The sequence below is a fragment of the Lissotriton vulgaris genome, chromosome 5 (genome assembly GCF_964263255.1).
Source record: "Lissotriton vulgaris chromosome 5, aLisVul1.2, whole genome shotgun sequence".
Classification (NCBI taxonomy): domain Eukaryota; kingdom Metazoa; phylum Chordata; class Amphibia; order Caudata; family Salamandridae; genus Lissotriton; species Lissotriton vulgaris.
Window position 1 is genome coordinate 1,321,562,775 of NC_141693.1, and position 23,233 is coordinate 1,321,586,007.

The 23,233-nt window shown below is 50.8% G+C and overlaps 1 protein-coding gene across 3 annotated transcripts in view; it reads left to right on the forward strand.

Annotated features, from left to right (window-relative positions):
• The window catches only part of PPARD (peroxisome proliferator activated receptor delta), a 194,755-nt gene that overhangs the window by 150,343 nt on the left and 21,179 nt on the right, over positions 1 to 23,233 (forward strand). The window contains exons 5-7 of one of the 3 annotated variants that reach the window (XR_015296004.1): positions 21 to 223; positions 853 to 2,229; positions 4,110 to 6,321. Coding sequence is in view for 2 of the 3 variants with exons in the window: in XM_086923237.1 (XP_086779363.1) it covers positions 21 to 223; positions 853 to 1,306 (657 nt within the window). In the remaining variant the exon portion in view is untranslated. Of the gene's footprint in view, positions 1 to 20; positions 224 to 852; positions 2,230 to 4,109; positions 6,322 to 23,233 lie in introns of those variants that run through there. The other 2 variants (XM_086923237.1, XM_086923238.1) reach the window with 2 other exon arrangements.

Genomic DNA, 23,233 nt, shown 5'->3' on the forward strand with positions numbered 1-23,233 from the left:
TTTCTCATTTTCTGCCACAGCCATTCGCTTCGGACGCATGCCAGAGGCAGAGAAAAGGAAGCTGGTCGCAGGGATGGGTGCAAGTGACATAAGTGGGGAGAACATGGAATTGGCTGACGTGAAGTCTTTCTCTCAACACATCTACAACGCCTACCTGAAGAACTTCAATATGACCAAAAAGAAAGCTCGGGGAATTCTGACTGGGAAAAGCAACAACCCTCCTGTGAGTAGCTTCCGTGTTGTTTAGGTGATGCAGAGTCCATGTTAGCCATCAGAGCAGGCTCTGCTGTTGACATGTAAAGGTTAATATTTAGTATGCAGATTTTACTAGAGTGTATGGTGGATGATTGTTGGTTTTAATAATTGTACGGATGTTTTTTTGAACCTGTGAATGTTCTATTTTTAACAAATTTATATAAAGCAAATCCCCTAGAACTCTATAGTAAGATTCGTTTTAGGAGTAGATAACTCTGGTCTCAGGTGTCTTTTTCAAGAGTGGGAAACTCTTGACTGTTTTTTCGGAAATACACTGGCTGGTAGTGACAGGCAGATTTCTGTTTCCTTTTTCTGGTGCCTCAGACTGCGTATGTGTCTCCTCCATGTTCCTCCATTTGCTCCATAGTAGAGTAAACTTTTTGTGTGAATGTTAGTTAAAGTATACTTTTGTCCAATAATTTGTTCGGCAGTGAGCACCATTTTATGTATTCTCAGTTTGCTGGTTTGTTGCTGAATCACTGGAAAAGATGCTTAATTGACCATTTCCTTTTTTTCTTTCTCCCTGCTATCTTTGTTCGATTTTGGCTGGCTTACTCTCACCAATGTCATTGATGGCCCATCTCCCCGTCTTGTCAGCAGCCCTTTGTGATCCATGACATAGACACCCTCTGGCAGGCGGAGAAGGGCCTGGTTTGGAAGCAGATGGTGAATGGAATCCCGCTGCACAAGGAGATGGGAGCCCATGTCTTTTATCGCTGTCAGTGCACTTCTGTGGAGACGGTGCGGGAGCTGACTGAATTTGCAAAGAGCGTCCCTAACTTTCTTGACCTCTACCTGAATGACCAGGTCACTTTGCTCAAGTATGGTGTACATGAGGCCATCTTCGCTATGCTGGCCTCCATCATGAACAAGGACGGTCTGCTGGTTGCTGGTGGCAATGGCTTTGTGACTCGGGAATTTCTGCGCAGTTTACGCAAACCCTTCAATGAGATCATGGAGCCCAAATTTGAATTTGCGGTGAAGTTCAATGCCTTGGAGTTAGATGACAGCGATCTGGCACTCTTTGTAGCAGCCATCATTTTGTGCGGAGGTAATGGTTGGTCAGTCCACAATGGGTAAACATTTTGAAAAATAGGATCAATTCACTGTGTGGTCTGAGATGGTATCCATACTCTGTGGGTTTGAATTTTGGGAGGGGGTAGTCTGGTCTTGACCGGTTAAGAGGGCAGGACTGTATACCATGGATGAAAATGGACTGATGGCTAGTACACTTTGTGGGCTTTGATAACGGTTAGAGTACTGAGCTAAGAAAAGTGTGTGCTCTAAAATGCAGGTTCAGAGTACTGTGTGCGTTATGAAGGCCATTCTTATATTGTGAGTTAAATTTTTCTTTAGTCAGGGTAATTGTGGTAACGCTAAACCAAATTTGGTAATCCTATTGTTGAGGTAAATATGACCAATTAATGGTCAGACAAGTTATTTTAGAAGCCGTCCGCATTATCCTTCTATGAGTGTCTCTGAAGTGTGAAGTAAGATTAAGTCTGTAAATGTAGGTTATAAGAGCATCTAGAGCTTTTTAGCCATTTTAGCAGCGAGGTGGAGGTGCAGGGGGGTGGAGGTTGACATATGTTCAGGAGAGCCAATTCCGAAGACACTTTTTTCAGAATAACAACTGATTATGTAAGCAAGTTTCTTGTAGGCAGATTTTATGCACATTTAGCTTAAATGGTTATTCAGAAATGAGGCATGGTTTCTGCCTCCTGGACTTATGGTGGACAATACTTTTCAATGGATACACATGTAAAAGCCCTCTGTAGTTTTAGCTGCATTCCGGCAAAAAGGTGGAAAGCTGAGACTTCATACTTGTAATAGCTGCATTTTTTTCTCTTCTTTATACTCCCGCTCCCATTCTCAGTAGTTATGTCTGCTACTGAAAGGGGACCGGGATTCTACTCCCACTACCTCCTTATAAGATACACTACAAAAGACTGTACCCCATTTTGGATCTCTAAAGTTTTTTGGTTTTTTTCAAAACTGTTTTTATTAAGATCGCTGAGATAAACATACACAGTGCTCCGATCCCTGGAGGGGCTGTGACAACAATTATGCTTCATAATGTGCGATTCATTTAACTGTCATACCCTCCACCCTCCACCCCAACTACCTAACCCTCCCCTCCCCCTCCCCCCTGCAGCACAATGTCTCTTTAATACTGTTTAGGGTAATCATACAAATGTCCGTATATGTAACCTTGTCTCAACATGCCCATTACAACTGCCCATCCTCGCCCCTTGGCGGTGGTGGAGGCTCCAGCCACAATCCCCTGTAGTCTGCCCATCTTTTCCATATTTTATAGTGTTTTGTGGGGCAGCCTCTGGCCTCAAACACCGGCCGCTCCAGTCCCATGCAAAAGTCCAGTCCTTTCTTCCACCCGATCACCTTGGGAGCCCTGGGATCCTTCCAGGCCTGCGCCATATCTCGTTTGGCTAGTGTAAGACCCAGCAGCAGCAAGTGCCGTTTGTAGACGTTACCGCCCACCCCTTCTTGCACATGGAGTAGGCCCAATTTTGCTGTACGGGGGAGGTCCCATCCCAGCACCTCCGACAGACAGTCCCACGCACCAGTCCAAAATCTCGCCAGGCCACTACATTCCCACACTGTATGTAAGAGGGTGCCTATTTCATGGCCACACCGCAAGCACGCCGGGGACTCAATCAGACCAGCCCTCCACAGTCTCTCTCTGGTATAATAAGCATGGTGCAGGTATTTAAATTGTATTAGGCGTAAGCGGACAGCTATTGCTGCCCCCCTGGGGTACTCGAGAGCCTCCCGCCAGTCCTCCTCCTCTAACTCACCCACATCACACACCCAGCGATCTCTCCGGGGCTGTAGATCCGAGGAACAGTGTGTCACTAACGTTTGGTATATTTTGGATATCTTTTTGTCTTCTAGATCCCCCATGAATACCTTCGCCTCTATCGGGCTGAAGTCGGGTAGCGTATCTAAACCCACAAGTGCAGGTGCCAGAGCGTGCCTAAACTGTAAATATCGAAAGAACTGCGTGCGGGGCATGTCAAATTCTGTGCTAAGGTCTTGAAAGGATTTAAGTGTGGTGCCCTTCAGGACATGGCCCAATGTTGAGATTCCTATCAAATCCCAGCCCCCAAATCCCGGAAGGGACATCAGGGCCGGTAGTCGCCCGTTATGCCATAGTGGGGTCTCCCCCGTCAGCTTTCCCCACCATCCCATACGACGCAGTGATTGTCGCCATATCTGAAATACTACTTGTGTCGCCCTAGGCAATCTCTTTCGCAGCTGCGCCGAGTATAAGACCGTGTGTAGGGCGTCCGGTTCCATTAGGTACCTTTCTAGGGCATACGCCGGGTCCTCTCTGCCACTGTACCACCAATCATTCAGGACTACCAGGTGTGATGCTTGGTAATATGATAAAATATCGGAGGTCGCCAGTCCCCCACAGTACGTGGACAGTAAGCAGGTCCGCAGAGCTACCCGCGACGCCCCACCGGCCCACAACAATCGACCGAGTGCCGAGTTGACCAGTCGGAACCATTGCGGCGGTATTGGGAATGGGTGGTTTTGCAGTTGGTACAGCAAACGGGGAAGGGCAACCATTTTAAAAATGGCGGATCTACCATATATATTGAGGGGCATGCGGGACCAGCACTTCATCTCCTGCTGCACCTTGTCCCATACGGGAACCACATTGCGCTCCCAAGCAATTGTCGGCGTGGTCATCAGAAACACTCACAGATATTTTAGACCCCCGGCCGCTCTTTGTAGTGGCGAGGCCCATGGCCCGACCTCAAAGTGGTCTCCCAAAGTCCAGAGGGTGGATTTCTGCGGTTTCAGGCAAAGTCCCGGGATCTCTAAAGTTTACTGCCCTCCTGAAATACAAGGTGCAAACGTTGGCTCCCACTCTGGTAGCTTTCCAAAACCTATTATGGTGGGACGCCAGTGCCATCCCTATAGGGCAATGCCATTTGGTCTCATTGCCAGGTAATAACTAATATCCTGCCTCATTCGCAACATTTCTTAGTCACCAGAATGGCAAGTGCGATCCCTAAATGGGCAATAAATACTTCTCCTTCTGTGGATTTTATTTAATATCCCCAGTAGCCTTGCCACTCTAATAAATTACATACACACCAAGCTTTTCAGAAGAAAATCCAGCTTTAAAATCAAATATGAGCATGTGCATCCTGATCAAAGGCTGCATTTGCCAATTTTCTTCTTTTTTCTTTTATTTAAAGTGACAGTTGCATTTTAAAAAGTCATTATCATAAGAAGAGTGACTAAGAACGTCTTTCACCTTTTTAAGATTGAAAAGAAGGGCAATGTGGACAGTCAGGCTACAGAACACAAGGCGGTAAAACTAATGCTGCATGTTTAAGGAATTTCACTCTGTGTATTCCATCCTGCCCTGAAAGTGACAATTAGCTCAGTGCTTTTTTCCAGCTCCTAGAAACTAAATTCTGGAACACTAAGCTCTGCATTTTTGGCTGTTTTCCCCACTTGTAAATGTTTCCAACTTTTTGTATGTGGTTCACATAACCTCTTTTGAGACCAGGTGTGTTTTTCTCAAATTCCAGACCAGAATTAGGTAAAGCTCACAAAGTGCCATAGGTTATTATTAAATGCTCTACATGCAGTAGGATTGAATCCACATGAACATGCCTTTGAATACTTCACTGCCACATAATGTCTAGGACTTTGCAGGACTGGCAGAAGATAACATTTCATAGCCTTCTGGAGGACCAGCATAGGCAGCAAGAATCCAATTCTGAGGAAGAAGAGCAAGAGAAAGAGAGACCTCTATCACAGCTCCTCCTACTGTGTTGAGAGACTACCTGAGGGGGAGATCTAAAAAGAGATGTTCTGAGAAAGGGTGCTACTCTTGCTTTACAGTGAGACAGATGTCGAGTCTGGTAAGATCGCAACATTCTCACCACCAAGAGTAGGTATTCCATTGAGATGGTGTACATGAAAACACAACTTGCCATCAAGTCATTGATCGATGTCAAGGACCACATTCTCCAGCAAAGTGCATCAACATCAAAACCTCAGATGGTGTCAGATGTCATGCGGGTCCCAGCACCTTTCAGCTGGCTCGGTCCACCAACTGAAGTGGAGAACTCTTCCTGAGGCCTCTGATTCAGAGTACTGTAGAATTTATTCACCAGCACGTGCAGTGATTACCTTGGTTCTTCTTTCACCTACAATTTCTCCTGCGAGGTCTGCGTCTCCACTTTTTTGCCTAAAACTTCAATATCTATGTAATTACCCTTAATACACTGGCTCTTCCTCAGACATCAATGTAATCTATTCCTTAACTCCTTCCTATGAGTATTCCTGAGGGATCAAATACCCTCATGGTCAACCAAGATTACCTGCTAGTAGTTCTAGATATCTACATTCCCGAGATCCTTGATCTCAATCTTGTGATTGTGGGCATGTGCTCCCAACATTTGTGGTGTTACCCTTCTGCCTGCCTATTGTGCAAATCATAAACCCAACTGACTGTATAGAGTTTGGGTCGAAGTTCTCTGTTGAGAATTCCCTTTTGTTCTGTGGGACAAATCAGATTGGTCCTTCTGAAGGTGCTCAAACTAACCATTGCAATGGTAGTGATCTGCACGGCGCAAATCTTCTGTTTAAGTAAGCCAGTGTGCTTACTTTCCACAGTTTTGCTGGCTGGCAATATCTCTTTTGGAATGAGCCTTAAATCTGGCATGTTCCTGTTAGTACCTCGATGTGGATCAACTAAAGCAGACCATATGAGCAGGTGTCTCCAATGACCAAACACATGGGAAAGCTTTTGCTTCCACGTCCCGGACATGGTGATTGCCTAACCATAATAGACACTTTTGCCACTCACATGAACAATGAATGTAGTCTGTTCTGGTCCTGGAAAGTCAGGGTGCCGAATTATATGGTGTTTGGGGGGTGGGGAGGTTTCAAACTAATATTATTGCTGTAAGGTGTTCATATGTATTCCTCTGGGTCCTTTGATACTTGGGGTTCAGTAGATCAAGTGGTGAATCATCAGTGAGCCTGTGGCTCCTGTCTAACCTCACTAAAACTAGTTCTTGACCATCGCCATCTACTTGAGAGGGGCCTACTACTTCATCCCCAGAGAAGGGATATCTTACCCACGGAGGGAGGTAGAGTACTGCACCCTTTCTTTGCAACACTCTACTAGAGTGCATAGTTCTGGAGGAACTAGTCTGTGTGCACTTAGACTTATCTGTAGAGAACGTAGACCTCCTATGGGGTGCTAGGAAGCCCTCTACCAGCTCATGTTTCAGAATCAAAAAGCAAATAAATGTAGGTATTGATCCACTTCAACCTGTTCCAACCACATGGCGCAAAGACATTATCCTCTGTGCAAAGAGAGAATCTTCACTTTCGATACCTCACCTTGCAGTCATTGCAGGTTTTTGAGACATGCCTAGAAAGTTGTTGTCAGAATCAATATTGTCCATAAGACCTTTGACTGGCCCGATTTGTACCATCTATCAGACATTCCGAATGTCTTTTGCAAACTCAACCCAGTCCTATCAGATCTCCTGTTGACACACTTTAGCAGTGGTCTCTTATGACCTGGATCGTCTCTAATGGACGACTTTTGTGGTGGCTTAACATTAAGCTGGAAGATAAGTGAATGGCAGGCTTTTGACACCTCAAAACCTTTCCCTGTATTTCACTGGAATATGAAAGCATTCTTTCCACATCCTTATAACTTCTCAGAGGAGGAGGGAACTCAGAAATTGGACTTTGAGCACTTTCTACTTTTACCTTGGTGGAGTCTGTAACCAATGTACTACAGTGTATGAGTCATACTTGTTCTACTGTTCTAAGCGTGTAAATCTAGGTAGGAGGTCATGCAGCGGAACGACAAGGGGCTTGCCTGTAACAATAATTGTGGAGTATTGATATGTCACTCGTCCATATATGCATCACCCATTCGCCTGTATTTCGAGGTGGTGGATACAAAGGCAACTAGGATTAGTGTGGAGAAAATTGTCCATTGTGCATGAACTCCAAATTTACAATGTGTGAGCTGAGTTTTGGGCTTCCATATACATGTTCCTTCTTTTAAAAATATCCTGCAGTGGTTTTATGGCTTCCTTCTTGATTTCTAGAAATGGTCCTAAGCATATGAAGTTGAAAGGATACCTATGCTGGAGAGCAGAACATAGAGACCTCTGTTCTTGAAAAGGTGGCTTTTTTGTGCCACTGTTTACATCGTTAATACCCCTAAGCTTTTATTGCCCAAGTCATCATCATAAACTTTATTCGATTTTTGTGACAAAAATTATATAAGTGTACATTGCAATGACATTACACAAATATCAATACAAAATATATAAAACCTATACATAATAATCATCAGAAAATATAATGGTTGGGAAACTCAATAGCTCACAGTTGCACAAAAGCAGGAGTCGTATCACAGAGAGAAATATCAGTCAAGGAGTCCATTAACACTAATGTCCAACAACAAGAAAGACTAAAAACCTTGCTCTAAAGACACCAGCCAGAAATCATGATGCATAAAAAAGCAGTTGAGATGTGGCTAAGAGTTGCAGATATAAAAATGCACGTCTAATCTGTTTCAAATCCATAGACAACAAGACGGGCCTTATATATTTGTGTCTAATAGTAGTGAATCTGGGACAGATAAGTACTAGATAAGACTGATGCATTGTCACAAATACAAAGAGGCGAATTAGATGGTTTGCACCAGACCCCTTGGGGAAACATTAACTCATATAATATGCCCAGTCTAAAATAGGTCGAAAAAATGACAATGGTGGTTGGGCATTTCCAAGAGGAGGTATGGCTGAACTCCACTAAAAGATTTAACCATTATGTATTTACGCATAGACTGCTTGGACAAAGCAGTGGCCTCTCGTTCAGCTGCCACCCTGAGGGAGAAGGTCTGCTTAACCTAGGCAAGATCTTTTTTTATAATGCCCTTGGGATCTGAAAATAAACATGGTCTCCCTAAATCTTTGAAGGTGGACTTTATATAATAGCCATTGTACATAAGAATCATTGTCCAGGGGCAAACCGTCACCGAGAATTAACCTATTTAAATGTAGCTCCTCCTTGTACCATATTGAGCACCGGAGTAAAAATTGACAAAGACAAATACAATCGGTAATATAATTTATGCCCAATTCTCATGAATAATTTCAGCTGGTACCCAGTCGCAAGGCCAAAAGACCACTCAAAAAAGTGTTTTCTGTCACCTGGATTTGTTTGACAGGTGCATAACTCCAGATCTCCAACCCAAATGCTGCCATTGGGATACATTTGGCCTTGTATATATCAATCAATTATTTTGGAGGCCAGTGGCCAAGGCGATTAGCAAAGTCGTTCAGGCCAGAGATTGCCCTTTTTAAACTTTCGTAATTTTTCTTAGCCAAGGGTTGCCAACTAAGACCGGAATTATGTAAAAGCCCATGGTAGGAGAAGTTTTCCACCCTACTTGAGATCTGACCTTAGGCTGACAAACTAGAGGTTTTCATATTTTTAGGGCCAACCACCATAAATGTGATTTTTATTCTTTTTTTTTTTTAATTTGTGAACAGGTCTCAACTGTGTATAAAAACAATAAATACGTCTAAAAGACTGAAGGCTTCTGGCTCTGCAAGCCATTGAAATTGCATCATCAGCGTATAATAGTGCCGGAATCACTCGACCACCTACTTGAGGGACATCAAGCCCACAGTTAGATAATATCCCCTCCAGCTGATTAATACACATAATGAAGAAGAATGGTGTTAGGATGCAGCCCTATCGAACTTCTCTTTTTAATTTAAAGGACTTAGTACATTCCCCTTCAGTACCATATCTAACCACTCCTGTCAAACCATTATGGAAATCTCAGAAAGGCATGGAAATACGGATCGACGCCCAGCTCAGCTCAAAGCTAATCTCTATTGACCTAATCTGAAAAAGACACGTTAGTAAGATTCCTTACCTTAGAATATTCCCCAGGCTTACGGCGCCACTGGCGTCGTGAGTGCCGGGATGACGTCGGGGAGGCTACTTAGGCGCCACCCATGCGCGCTGACATCAGTTCTTTCTTTTTCCGTGCCGAAAGCGCAGATCCGGATTGAGCACGTACCTTGGTCATTTTTTGACCACTTTTTTGAGACTTTTGTCTCCTGGTGCACGTAGGGATGCCCGGCTTTAAGTCTTGTGGGTCATGCCGCCGTAGTATGTCTGTGGCGGACCCCCATGATGTCTGCCTCTACTGCCTGGAGACCGACCATGACTTCCGGGATTGTCGGGACTGCCGTGTCATGGCCCCGAAGGCCACGAGGGTGCGGCACCAGAAGTTGCTCGAGGTCCGGCACTCCTCTCACCGCCTCTCCGGGTCTAGGGGCCGTTTGCTCTGCCCCCCGCAGCCTACCCACTATACCCGGGTCCGTCGGCGACTCGCGATATGATGCAAGAGTTGCTTGCTGCCAAGGACTGTCTGTTTAGGCCTCGGGCTCCTGCCGGCGCACCTGCGGGCCCCGCGGTCCTGTGTCCAGATCCTGTTGGCCCAGCAGCACCACCTCTGGCGCCGGCCCTGGAGCCCCTGGATCCAGCACCCTCCGGTCCGGCCCTGGCGCCACAAGGTGCAGCACCACTGGCTCCGGCCCCAGCGCCACCTCTGGCTCCGCCACAGGCGCAGCACTGGGTGCCGTTTATCCCGCCCCTGCCCCGGTTCTCAGACCATTTCGTTCCGACCTGGGATCCACATTGGGATGCCGCTCCGGTTCGGCGCCGGGAACGGCGCCGCTAGCCCCCTCTCCGGCTCCAGCCCTGCCGCCGCGGCCGGCTCCTTCTACCTCTGAGCCAGATGAGGACTGTGACGGCTCCGAGGACCCCCTTGCGCGGTAGTGTGACTCCGAGCAGGATTGGGTGGATGACCTTCAAGATGTGGGTGAACTTGATGTGTCTTCCGACCTGGGGTTTGCCTTCCCTCCGCCTACTATGAAGGGGGGCGCTTTCTACCTATGGTGCTGTGTTGAGCTGCGGAGGCTCTCCAACTCGACCTCCCAACGGTGGCCCTTAAGACCAACCTCCTTACGGAGATGCTCCAGACGCAACTATGTCGTCGGAACCGCTGCTCCCTTTCAATGAGGCCCTTACCGAAGTCCTCTTCGGCAATTGGTTGCGGCCGGCCTCGGGGACACCGGTGGATAAGAACGTCGCTAGCAGTCATCGCCTGGTGACCCTGCCTTCTTGACCACTCACCCCACGCCTGAGAACCTTGTCATTCAGGCCTCGGCATCACAGAGTGCCTTCTCCATGGCTCCGCCGGATAAGGACTCTAAGAAGCTGGACCAATATGGCAAGAGATTGTTCTCCTCGGCTAGCTTGGGGTTGCGGTTGGTTAATACCGCCTGCTTTTTGGGCTGTTACTCTCACGCCGTGTGGGATACGGTAGCAGAGATCCATGTTCTAAAGAAGTCCAGGCCGTCCTTTCCCAAGTGATTGCGGAGGGCAAGGATGCGGCGAAGGTTGCCATCAGGTGTGGTCTGGACACGGCTGATTCCTTGGGCAGGGCGATTTTCACGACTGTGGCGTTGCGGCGCAGTGCCTGGTTGCGGTCTACCGGGTTCGCGCTTGATGTCCAGAGCTCGCTCATGCCCTGTGATGGCTCTCGTCTTTTTGGCGACAGGGCGGACAGTGCCCTGGAGCGTTTTAAAGACTCACGGGCCACGGCTAAGTCTTTGGGTCTTTCCACAAAGAGCCCTGCCGCAGCTGGGTTTTGTTCCTTTTGTGGCCAGGGTAAAGGCGCCCAGACGCTTTCCTCCGCCAAGCCTGCGAAGAACCTGCCTCAGCGTGGACGCGGACGCGGCTTCCACAGGGGCGGATCTGGTAACCAGCAGGCGGGTCAGTCCACCTCCACACCCGCTGCTTCCACCTCCAAGCCTTCCTAATCCGGGCTTCAGGGGGCACCCCACACCGGTAGGAGGCAGGGTTCGCCACCACCTCCACCACTGGCGCAAAATCACAGCGGACAAGTGGGTGCTGCAGATAATCTGCCAAGGTTACTCGCTCCCCTTTTCTATCCTCCCCTCCAGCCATGCCACCTCGGTACCACCGCATGTCGGGGGATCATTTGGCTCTTCTCCGTCAGGAAGTCACAGCCCTCCTGGCCAAGGGGACCATCAAGTACGTTCCTGATCAGAAAGTAGGGAGTGGTGTTTATTCCCACTATTTTCTGGTCCCCAAGAAGGACAAGGGGGGGCCTGCGCCCCATCTTAGACCTCTGGGTCGTCAATCGCTTCCTCCGGAAGGAGAAGTTCAATATGCTGACTCTGGCTCAGGTCCTGACTGCCCTGGACCCTGAAGACTGAATGGTAGCGTTGGACTTGCAGGACGCCTATTTTCATATCCCCGTACTGATGGCCCACCAGGGTTACATGCGGTGCATGGTAGGCCAGGAGCATTTTCAGTTTGGCCTTACCAGCGCCCCTCGAGTGTTCACAAAAGTGATGGCGGTGGTCGCAGCTCATCTGCGCAGGTTAGGGGTGTTAGTCTTCCCCTACCTCAACTACTGGCTGTTGAAGACGGGCTCGCCCCAGGTAGTCTTCTCCCACCTCCAGACTACGGCCGACCTCCTGCATTTGCTGGGGTTCTCCATCAGTGTTCCGAAGTCGCACCAGAGTCCCTCTCAGAAGCTCCCTTACATTGGAGCGGTTCTGGATTTGACGCTGTTTCGGGTTTATCCTCTCGAGCAGCGAGTCCAGGATATTTAGGCTATGATTCCGCTCTTTCCGCCTCTATCCTGGGTTTGTCAGGATGACCCTCTGGCTTCTGATCCTGATGTCCTTCTGCATCCTGTTAGTGACGCATGCCATATGGCATGTGTGGGCTCTACAGTGGGACCTGAAGTCCAGTGGGCACAGCATCAGGGCAACCTGTCCGATCTCGTCCAGATCTCGGAGAGCGCTGCACAACAGTTGCAGTGGTGGCTCACGAATTCCGACTGGGTCAGTGGCAGATCCCTCTCCTTTCCCCAACTGGAACACACTGTGGTGACAGATACGTCCCTCCTGGGATGGGGAGGCCACATGGGAGAGGCGGAGATCAGAGGCTTCTGGTCTCCGGGGGGAGTCCCGGCTCCATATCAACCTTCTGGAGCTGCGGGCGATCCGGCTTGCACTGAAGGCATTCCTTCCCTCTGTCTCAGGAAGTGTAGTGCAGGTGTTCACGGACAACACCAGGTCGTGGACCCTCTGTTAGAAGGCTCTACGCCTCTGGACATGGCTGGACCGTCAAGGCATTACCTTGGTGGTTCAACACCTGGCAGGTTCTCTGAACGCCAAGCCAGACGAACTCAGCTGCCGGTGCATGGTAGATAACGAGTGGCGTCTGCACTCTGACGTGGCGCAAGGTCTCTTTCTGCGGTGGGGAGAGCCTTGGTTAGATCTATTAGCCACCGAAGAGAACGTGCAATGTCATCAGTTCTGCGCGTTGGAATTTCCAAGGCAGCACTTGCTTGGAGACGCTTTTCGTCGCAAGTGGAGTTGCGGCCTGTTGTACACCATTCCCCCTATACCACTTCTGCCCAGAGTGCTGAAGAAGATCAGGCACGACTGGGCCCAAGTTATTCTTGTGGCTCCAGACTGGGCTCGAAGAGTATGGTATCCCGAGCTACTCAGTATGAGCATCGATCCCACGATCCGTCTGCCTCTTCGGGAGGATCTTCTGTTGCAGCAGCAGGGGACGGTCCTCCACCCGAACCTGTCCATCCTCCACCTCCATGCGTGGAGATTGAATGACTTTCGACCTTCCTCCCGTAGTCTGTAATGTCATTCTAGCAGCCAGGCGTCCCTCCACCAAAACGGTATACGCCTGTCGATGGAACAGATTTGTGGTATGGTGCACAGCAAAAGCTGTGGATCCCCTTTCATCCCCTCTTTTTGAGGTTCTTCAGTTTCTCCTATCTTTGGCCCAGCAGGGCTCTGCTCTGGGCACTGTCAAAGGCTATCTTTCTGCCATTTCCGCTTTCCTGAGGCTCCCTGATCGGCCTTCTCCTTTTAAGTCCCCGGTTGTTAACCGCTTTCTCAAGGGCAGTACACACACGTTTCCTCCAGTGCCCTTCATAATGCCTAATTGGAACTTAAATCTTGTCTTGACTTTTCTGATGTGTTCTCCCTTTGAGCCTCTTCATAACTGCCCTTTACGTCTTCTTACTCTCAAGACAGCTTTCCTGGTTGCTATCACCTCTGCCAGAAGAGTGAGTGAGCTCCAGGCCCTTTCTTCCAAACCTCCTTTCTTTTCTGTTCATCCGGACAAGTTGGTTTTAAGGACCCGTCCTTCTTTTGTGCCAAAGGTTCACGCCCTTCCACATCGGGCTGACCATCACTTTGCCCACCTTTGTTCCGCATCCTTCAAGAGAAGAGAGGCTCCACCGTCTGGACCCAAAACGTGCGCTCGCTTTCTATCTGCACGTACACAGCCGTTCCGGGTGGATGATCAGCTTTTTGTCGGCTACGTGGGCGCCAAGCAAGGTTGGGTTGTGCGCAAATGGACCATCTCCCGGTGGGTCGTTCTGTGCATCAAACCATATTACTCCTTGGCCAAGAAGGAGCCTCCTGTGGGGCGGCGTTCCCTTGCAGGACATTTGTCAGGCAGCTACGTGGGCCTCGCTGCACATGTTTACCAAACACTACTGCCTTGACTGTCCGGTCCGGAGAGGGCTTCTTTGGCCGTTCTGTGACCTTTTGGTGTAATCTTGTTCGCAGACCCACCACCGAGGTTGGTATTGCTGGGGTATCTATTCTAAGGTAAGGAATCTTATCACTAACGTGTCTCTTTCAGATGCAAAAGTTACTTCTTGTGTAACGATATATCTGTAAGAGACATTAGTTAGTGATAGATTCCTTACCTCCCCACCCATCCTCCCCGTTCTGCGAACTGATTACTAGGGTTAAGGTCATCCCCTATCTGAAAGAGACATGTTAGTGATCGATTCCTTACCTTAGAATATCCCCAGGCGTCAGACTGGATCCGGAATATTTTGCCTATCAGTACCCTTGCGCGTCGGTAGGCGTCGTCTGCGGCTCCGCGTTTGTCGTCGGCGTCGTGGGCGCCGTGATGACGTCGTCCGAGTACTTAGACGCCACCTCCGCGTGCTGACGTCAGTTCTTCTTTTTTCCGCGCCAGCAGCGCAGATCTGGAAAAAGCTGTACTTTAGTCACTTTTTGACTAGTCTTTGTTGATCCCTTTTGATCATCTTTTCTTTAGTCTTGTGACTCCGGACAGTGCCTAGAGATGCCTGGTTTCAAGCCGTGTGAGGATTGCTACCGTCTGATGTCGGTCACGGACCCTCACAGTCGGTGTCTCGGCGTCGACCACGACGACAAGGCCTGCCTCGACTGCCGGGCCCTGACTTCGAAGGCTAGGCGGGAGCGGTCCCGCAAGCGGCTCGACCTCCGGCAGTCGGCCCCGCGCCGCGAGAGGTCCCGGTCCCACAGGAGGTCGAGGGACAGGTCGTGGGGTCGGAGCCATCACAGCTCCGAGAGTCGGCATCACTCCTCCGGGTCGAAGTCGTCGTCAGGTAAGCATAAGAAGTCGAAGAGACGTCATCGCTCTTCTGACTCCCCACGACGCTCGCGCGACGCGGCCGGGGGTTCGGGTGACACCGCCCACCCGGCTCCGTCGGAGTCGCGGGCGTCACGGCCTGCTCCACACCCTCCGGTCCCTGGGCAAGACGCAACGCCGGGGGAGATCGAGCGCATCCTCATGGCCATGAGGAACCTCTCTTCCCCGACGGCTTCCGCGGCGCCTTCGGACCCAGCGGACCAGTCTGGGGCCCCTAGCGGGTCGGGGGCTTCGGCCCGACGCCGCCGGCACCGCAGGGCCCCTCTGGATCCGATCCGGGTCGTCGCCGGTTGACCTAATGACCTCACCGGCGCCGGTCCCTCAGGTGTCACCTCCGGCGCCGTCCCCGATGCCTCCCTTGCTCCGGTTCCGCTGGGCGCCGCTTTCGACGCCGCTTGGGGAGTTTAGCTTCTATGAACCGGCCTCATCGTTTGACAACCCTGACTATCAGGGGATGGCTGAAGAGGAGTATTGGGAGGGGTCTGAGGACCCTCTGACCCGAGAGTGTCAGTCTAAAGAGGACTGGACAGGTGGACTTGGGGATGTCAGTGGTCTGGACACATCATCAGACACTTGCTTTGTCTCACCTCCTACCGTGGCTACGGAGGAGGGGGTAACCTACAGTGTGGTGTTGATGAGGGCAGCCTAGGCCTTGGGCCTTGAGCTCCCCGTCGCGGCCGTGAGGACTAACCTCCTCACTGAGGTCCTTAAACCGCAGTCCAGCTTGGCCGAGCCTCTGCTGCCCTTTAATGAGGCCTTGACCGACGTTCTTTTGGGCACTTGGTCCAGGCCCGCTACGGGATCGCCCGTAGATAGGAACGTGACCGGACGCCACCGCCTGGCCCCGGGGGACCCATGTTTCCTGTCCACCCACCCCCGAGAGCCTGGTCATCCAGGCATCAAATTCCCAGACCGCATTCCCGTCGGCTCCACCAGACAGGGAATCCAAGAGGTATGAGCAATACGGCAAAAAGGTATTCTCCTCCCTTAGTCTGGGACTGCGGTCTTCCAACACTGCATGCCTCTTGGGCCGCTACACCCACTCTGTGGGATACGGTCGCGGAATTGCTGCCAGAGTGTCCGTTGGAGGTACAAGCCAAACTCGGCCAAGCCCTTGTGGAAGGCCGGGATGCAGCAAAATATTCTATCTGATGTGGGCTGGATACCACCGACTCACTAGGTAGAGCGATGGCAACGACGGTGGCGATTCGTCGTCACGCCTGGTTGAGGTCCGCCAACTTTACGGCAGATGTCCAGAACCCACTGATGGACATGCCTTTTGATGGCCGTCGCCTTTTTGGCGACAACGCAGACCATGCGCTTGAGCGCTTTAAGGACTCCAGGGCTACGGCCAAGTCCATGGGCCTCTCGGGCCCCGCGCCAGCAAACTGGTGCCTTTCGCTCCTTTCGTGGCCAAAGAAGGGCCGCCCACACACGTGCTGCAAGCCACGCACCGCAGACTAACATACAGCGCGGTGGCGGCCGCGGAAATTGCCGTGGAGGCGGTCGGGGATGACGGCGAGGCCAGTCCACACCCTCCCCTGCAGCATCCGCCTCAAAACCCTCCTAGTCCGTGCTTTTCGGCCCATGTGACGCCAGTGGGGGGCAGGGTTCGCCATCACCACTCACACTGGCGCACTGTCACGTCGGACAGGTGGGTGCTGCAAATCGTCCGAAGGGGCTACTCCCTCCCCTTTGAGACGACCCCTCAAGCCATGCCACCGCAACACCAATAGTATCGGGGGGTAATTTGCGACTTCTGCAGGAGGAAGTTATGGCCCTCTTGGCCAAGGGGGCCATCGAGCGCGTTCCTGGGCCAGAAGTAGGATGTGGTTGCTACTCCCATTACTTCCTGGTACCCAAGAAGGGCAAATCTACGCCCTATCTTGGACCTACGGAACGTCAACGGCTTCCTCCGGAAAGAGAAGTTCAAAATGCTGACTCTGGCTCAGGTCTTAGCTGCCCTGGACCCAGAAGACTGGATGGTAGCGTTGGACTTGCAGGACGCTTATTTCCACATCCCCGTCCTGCCGGCCCACCGACTTTACCTGCGGTTCACGGTAGGCCACGAGCACTTTCAGTTTACCGTGCTCCCCTTCGGCCTTACCAGCACCCCATGGGTGTTCATGAAAGTGATGGCGGTGGTCGCAGCTCATCTGCGCAGGTTAGGGGTTTCAGTCTTCCCCTACCTCGACGACTGGTTGTTGAAGGCGGGCTCGCCCCAGACAGTCGTCAGCCACCTCCAGACGACGGCAGACCTCTTGCACCAGCTGGGGTTCTCCATCAATGTGCCGAAGTCACACCTGTGTCTCTCTCAGAAGCTCCTTTTCATCGGAGCGGTTCTCGACTCTGAGCAGTTTCGGGTTTACCCACCCGAACAGCGGGTTTGGGATATACAGGCTCTGATTCCAATCTTTCAGTCTTTAACACGAGTTTCGGTCAGGTTGACGCTGCAGTTTCTGGGGCTGATGGCTTCCTGCATCCTTCTGGTGCATCACACCCGTTGGCGGATGCGGGCTTTGCAGTGGGACCTGAAGTTTCAGTGGGCCCAGCATCAGGGCAACCTGTCCGACCATGTCCTGATCTTGGAGGGCACTGCGAGACGGCTGCAGTGGTGGCTCACGGACCGCGAATGGATCAGCGGCAGATCCCTCTCCCTTCCCCAACCAGAGCACTTGGTTGTGACGGATGCGTCCCTCCAGGGCTGGGGAGGCCACATGGGAGAGGCGGAGATCAGAGGCCTCTGGTCTCCGGGGAAGTCCCTGCTCCATATCAACCTTTTGAAGCTGTGGGCGATTCGTCTAGCACTGAAGGCATTCCTTCCCTCTGTCAGGGGGAGTATAGTGCAGGTGTTCACGGACAACACCACCGCCATGTGGTAATGCAACAAACAGGGCGGGTGGGGTCGTGGACCCTCTGCCAGGAGGCTCTGCGCCTTTGGCAGTGGCTGGAATATCAGGGTGTGACCCTGGTGGTTCAACCCCAGGGCGGACGAACTCAGCCGCCGGTGCATGATGGATCACGAATGGCGTCTGAACTCGGACGTGGCGCAAGGCCTCTTTCAGCAGTGGGGAGAGCCTTGGTTAGATCTATTCGCCACCGAAGAGAACGCGCAATGTCATCAGTTCTGCGCGTTGGAATTTCCAAGGCTACACTCGCTCAGAGACGCTTTTCGTCGCGAGTGGAGTTGCGGTCTGTTGTATGCCTTTCCGCCTATACCACTTCTGCCCAGAGTGCTGAAGAAGATCAAGCGCGACCGGGCACAAGTCATCCTTGTGGCTCCGGACTGGGCACGAAGATACTGGTATCCCGAGCTACTCAGTATGTCAGTCGATCCCCCGGTTCGTCTGCCTCTTCAGGAGGACCTTCTGTCGCAGCAGCAGGGGACGGTCCCCCACCCGAACCTGTCCAGTCTCCAACTCCATGCTTGGAGATTGAGCGGCAACAGTTGAGGCCATTTGACTTGCCTTCTGAAGTCTGTAACATCATTCTGGCAGCCAGGCGTCCCTCCACAAAGTCGGTATACGCCTGCAGGTGGAACAGATTTGTGGCATGGTGCACAGCAAAGGCTGTGGATCCTCTCTCAGCCCCTCTTTCTGAGGTTCTTCTCTTCCTCCTTTCTCTTGCCCAGCAGGGCTCTGCTCTGGGCACTATCAAGGGCTACCTTTCTGCCCTTTCAGCCTTTCTGAGGCTGCCTGATCAACCTTCTTTGTTCAAGTCCCCTGTTGTTAATCGATTCCTGAAAGGCATCACACACACGTTTCCACCTGTACCCTTCGTGATGCCTCAGTGGGACTTGAACCTGGTTCTTACTTTTCTGATATGCGCTCCCTTTGAGCCACTTCACAACTGTCCTATCCGCCTTCTTACTCTGAAGACTGCTTTCCTGGTTGCCATCACCTCTGCCAGGAGAGTGAGTGAGCTCCAGGCTCTATCCTCTAAACCTCCTTTCCTTTCGATCCATCCGGACAAGGTTGTGTTGAGGACAAGACCCTCTTTCCTGCCCAAGGTAGTCACAGCCTTCCACATCGGGCAGTCCATCACCTTGCCCACCTTCTTTCCGCCTCCGCATCCCTCGAAAGAGGAAGAGAGGCTCCACTGTCTGGACCCAAAACGTGCGCTCTCTTACAATCTGGATCGCACACGCCAGTTCCGGGTGGATGACAAACTCTTTGTTGGTTACGTGGGCTCTAAGAAGGGAAAGGCGGTGCACAAGCGGACCATCTCGCGGTGGATCATCTTGTGTATCCAGGCGTGTTACTCCTTGGCTAAGAAGAGCTGAGGACTCATTCCACTCGAGCCACGGCGACTACTACTGCCTTGGGCCGAGGAGTGCCCTTGCAGGACATTTGCCAGGCAGCTACGTGGGCCTTGCTGCACACGTTTGCAAGACACGATTGCCTGGACAGTCAAGTCCGGGGGGATGGCTTCTTTGGCCGTTCCGTCCTCCAGGACTTTCTGGTGTGATTATTGGTTCGCAGGCCCACCACCGGGGTTGGTATTGCTGGGGTATCTATTCTAAGGTAAGGAATCTATCACTAACGTGTCTCTTTCAGATGCACAAGTTACTACTTGTGTAACGATATATCTGTAAGAGACATTAGTTAGTGATAGATTCCTTACCGACCCACCCATCTTCCCCGTGCGAACCGATATCTAGGGTTAAGATCACCCCCTTTCAGGGCCCTAGTTTCAATGGCACCAGTGTTGGTTTTTAGCATAGCTCTGCGTTTCTGGCGCGGAAAAGCTGTGTCTAAGAACTGACGTCAGCACGCGGAGGCGGCGTCTAAGTACTCCGACGACATCATCACGGCGCCCACGACGGACGCGGAGCCGCAGACGACGCCTACCGACATGCAAGGGTACTGCTATGCAAAGATTTCCGAATCCAGTCTGACGCCTGAGGATATTCTAAGGTAAGGAATCTATCACTAACTAATGTCTCTTACAGATATATTGTTACACAAGTAGTACCTTGTGCTTTAGGGCCCTAGTTTTATGCACCAAAGGTCGGTTCCTGGCATGGCTCTGCGTTTCGGCGCTGAATGTTGTGTACAGAACTTACGTCAGCGCACATGGGTGGCGCCTAAGTAGCCTCCGTGACGTCATCCCGGCGCTTGCAATGCCAGTGACGGGCGCGGAGCCGCACAGCGCCACCTACTGGCGGGCAGGGGTACTGCTAAGCAGAGAACTCTCCGGATCCAGACTGACTCTTGGGGAATATTCTAAGTTAAGGAATCTATCACTAGCTAATGTCTCTTACAGATTGAGGTGCCGGGTTTTTAGAGACCCGGTGGTGCCAGGGGACCACACCCGAAGACCTCTGAGTTCTCCCTGTTCTGGACTTACAGAAACACAGAGTCTTCTAGTTGAAGTCAGTGATCGAGTTTTATTGGCTGCAACCAAGTAACATGCGTCCTAGAAGTACGACAACACGGGCCGTAAGTTCTCAGGAGACTGTTCGTTTTTACAGAACCAGCCTTCTCCTTATATACAGAAATAACAGCTGCAGGCAAGAATTCTTGAGTTTATGATATGGCTATACAAATATTTCTGCAATAATACAAAGAGCGAAGTCATGCTGGTCAGCACATATTTTAGATGTCCAGTTGGTGATGGATTACCCCGCCAGATCCAGAACTCCCATCAGATATCGATGTAACACCAATAAGGTCGGGCACCCTCCCATCATAAAACGGGTCGTAAACAAGAATCATGGACAGGTGTATGTGTATGGAAAACAGGGTCTGTATGTAGTGGATGGTTTATGACATGTTGTGCCTTGATGATATCTTGCTTCGGCCACCGGGCGAGGAGCTGCCCGAACAGGCTTGGCTGGAGGCAGCTTCGGCCAGGTCATGGGGAAGTCAGCTACAAAGGACGTGTCCTTTTAGATCAAGCTCGGCTTTAATCAATTGACTTATATGAGGGCAAGTCATAAGATGGATGCCGTTTACAAAATGGAATCCGAGGGTTCGGGACGGAAACTACGATTTAAGGGTGTTAGCATCACTCAATCGTGACGCAAATGCATGGGGATAATGCCCTAATCATTTCCGGTCTGTAGATACCAAATTCGTCATGGTACGATGATATTTTGTGACACGAGTGTTGGACCTCGATATCTGTAAAACAGCGGGGTCCGGATTTGCGGTACCACAGACCCTCCTTTTGCCCTCATATTAGGCAATAACTCACGCTAATCTGAGTCCAAATCTGTATTGATGAATTCACGGAGATGCTGCTGTAGCATCATTCTGTTGCTCAATTCGTCCCTTGACACAGGCTTCCTTACACTTGAAGTGGCGCAGAGGCCACATATTGCAGGAGCGCACTGCACAAACAGGCAGAACATAAACAGAACGGCTAAGATTATCCCAATGAAGATCAGAGTTTTCCATCCCCAGGCAGAGATCAGTTCCCAGAACCACCCTAGCAGAGACCAGTCTCCTTTCTCCATGTGAAAGGAGTCGGAGATTTTGTGTAATTTGGAGATGGCTTGGTATACCGTCGGAGCATTATCGGGGATGAAAATGCAGCAACTAGATTGGATCACTCTACATACACCACCACGGTCTGCAAGTATGACATCCAGGGCAACCCGGTTCTGAAGGGTCATAAGTCGATCCGACTGAAGCTCAGCTGTCAAGTTGCTAAGGGCACCGGCCGTTTCAGTCACGGCGGATTCAACTATTCTCGTCAGTTGTCGAATGTTCCTGCTGTTCACCATGGGCCCCCAAAATGGCAGAAAACCCTTTGCGAAGTCTCCAAACTCCTGACCCGCAGTGTCGTCTTGACTCACAACACCCCTAACTGTCCTTGTCCGATGGTAATCTGCCCCGGCCGTGTAGGTGGGTGGCAGCAGAAACGAGATAAAGCATGTGCCCGAGAAGTCAGGGGGCAACCATGTGTAGGCTTTGTCGTGGCAGACGAAATAGGTGCCTTTAGCCGCCAAGAATGGAGGGGAAGTTCGGGAGGCAAACACATACGTCTCCGTACATATGCTCTTCCCCAACTGCGCTTTGGGATCCCTGCCAATACCTTGCAGACATAAGTGACCTCGGTGGGGTACTATCCAGACTGGGGAGGATTTCTTTGATTTCTGGCTCTCACTTAAGGAAATCCCATACTTGGTGATGTTCCACCTGCTGTATGGGGTAAACTCATCTTTGGGAGTTGCTCTAACCGTGTCAATATGTCTACTCATATTTCGGATCCCTGCCACTAGTGCCTTATTGTTTGAGTTCTCCCCTCGAACGTAGGGTTCAATGGAAAACAGGAACATAGTCTGGAAAGCCCACAGGGAACCGAAATAACTGAATGGCAGGACAAAGTAAGGGATGCCCTTATCTGCCGTGTGTGGCATGAGTCCGCATATCCAACAATTCGATGTGTTCATAATAGACTGGTGCTGGTGTAGGAGCTGGATAAAGGAGTTATTTACGAATTCTAGTCTTCTGGCAGACTCGTGTTCAGGTAGAGGGTGAAAGGAGTGTGTGGGAACAGTAGGAGGAGGTGCGAGCTGTGTGTTGTGTATGAATGGAACTCGAAAAATGGACAGAGCAAAGCCAATCAAAAACATTATTATACTACACAACATTAAGATGCTTAACACTAGAGCTCGTCTTCTTGCCATTACAGTACATATTTTCTTTTCAAAGGTCATGTGTCTAGCAGGTCTCTCAACCCTTGGAAACTCCATCCTCTGGTTGCTGCCCGCGGTGGGAGGTTGCTTCTGCCTAGATGTGCGCTCTGTCCAGTCCGGGGTAATTCCCTCAGACTGACCAGAACCGTTGACCTAGGCGTCCCCGGCTGCACTCCTCAGACTTCAACCGCGGCCCTAGCAGCAGAACCGGATGGCGGTTCGAAAATCAAAAATGAGCTAGTTCCCTGGGCGAGAGAGCTGTGGAATCAAAAATAGTTCATGGAAAAAGGGGGGGGAAATCGCACAAATTCGATTATGTCAGTTCCTTGGTTTTGGCCTCAGATTATATTGTTCCTTTCCAGGCACGGTGTGATCTTCAAACAATGTTTCAGGTTCTGCAGTGTCCAACTGCATCGACGGAGGCACAGATCCTTGCAAGATACAATCGCTCTCTTTGTCAGTACCAGTTCCTTTTAATCGTGCTTCGCTGAAGGGGACAAAACGAGGTGTAGACTCAGTTTCGGAGTCAGCGACTCCTTGCCGGACCCATCGGTCATATGAAAGGGGGAGCGGGACCCTTTTGCAGTGGGCGCCGTGCACCCAGTGTTTCTTCCCGAGGACACGTACTGCAGAGCGGGTGGACAGTAAAACCTGGAAAGGTCCGGTCCAGCGAGGCTCCTCGTTCTTGGTACGTCTGAAATTCCGAATAAGGATCCAGGAGCCGGGCTCGAT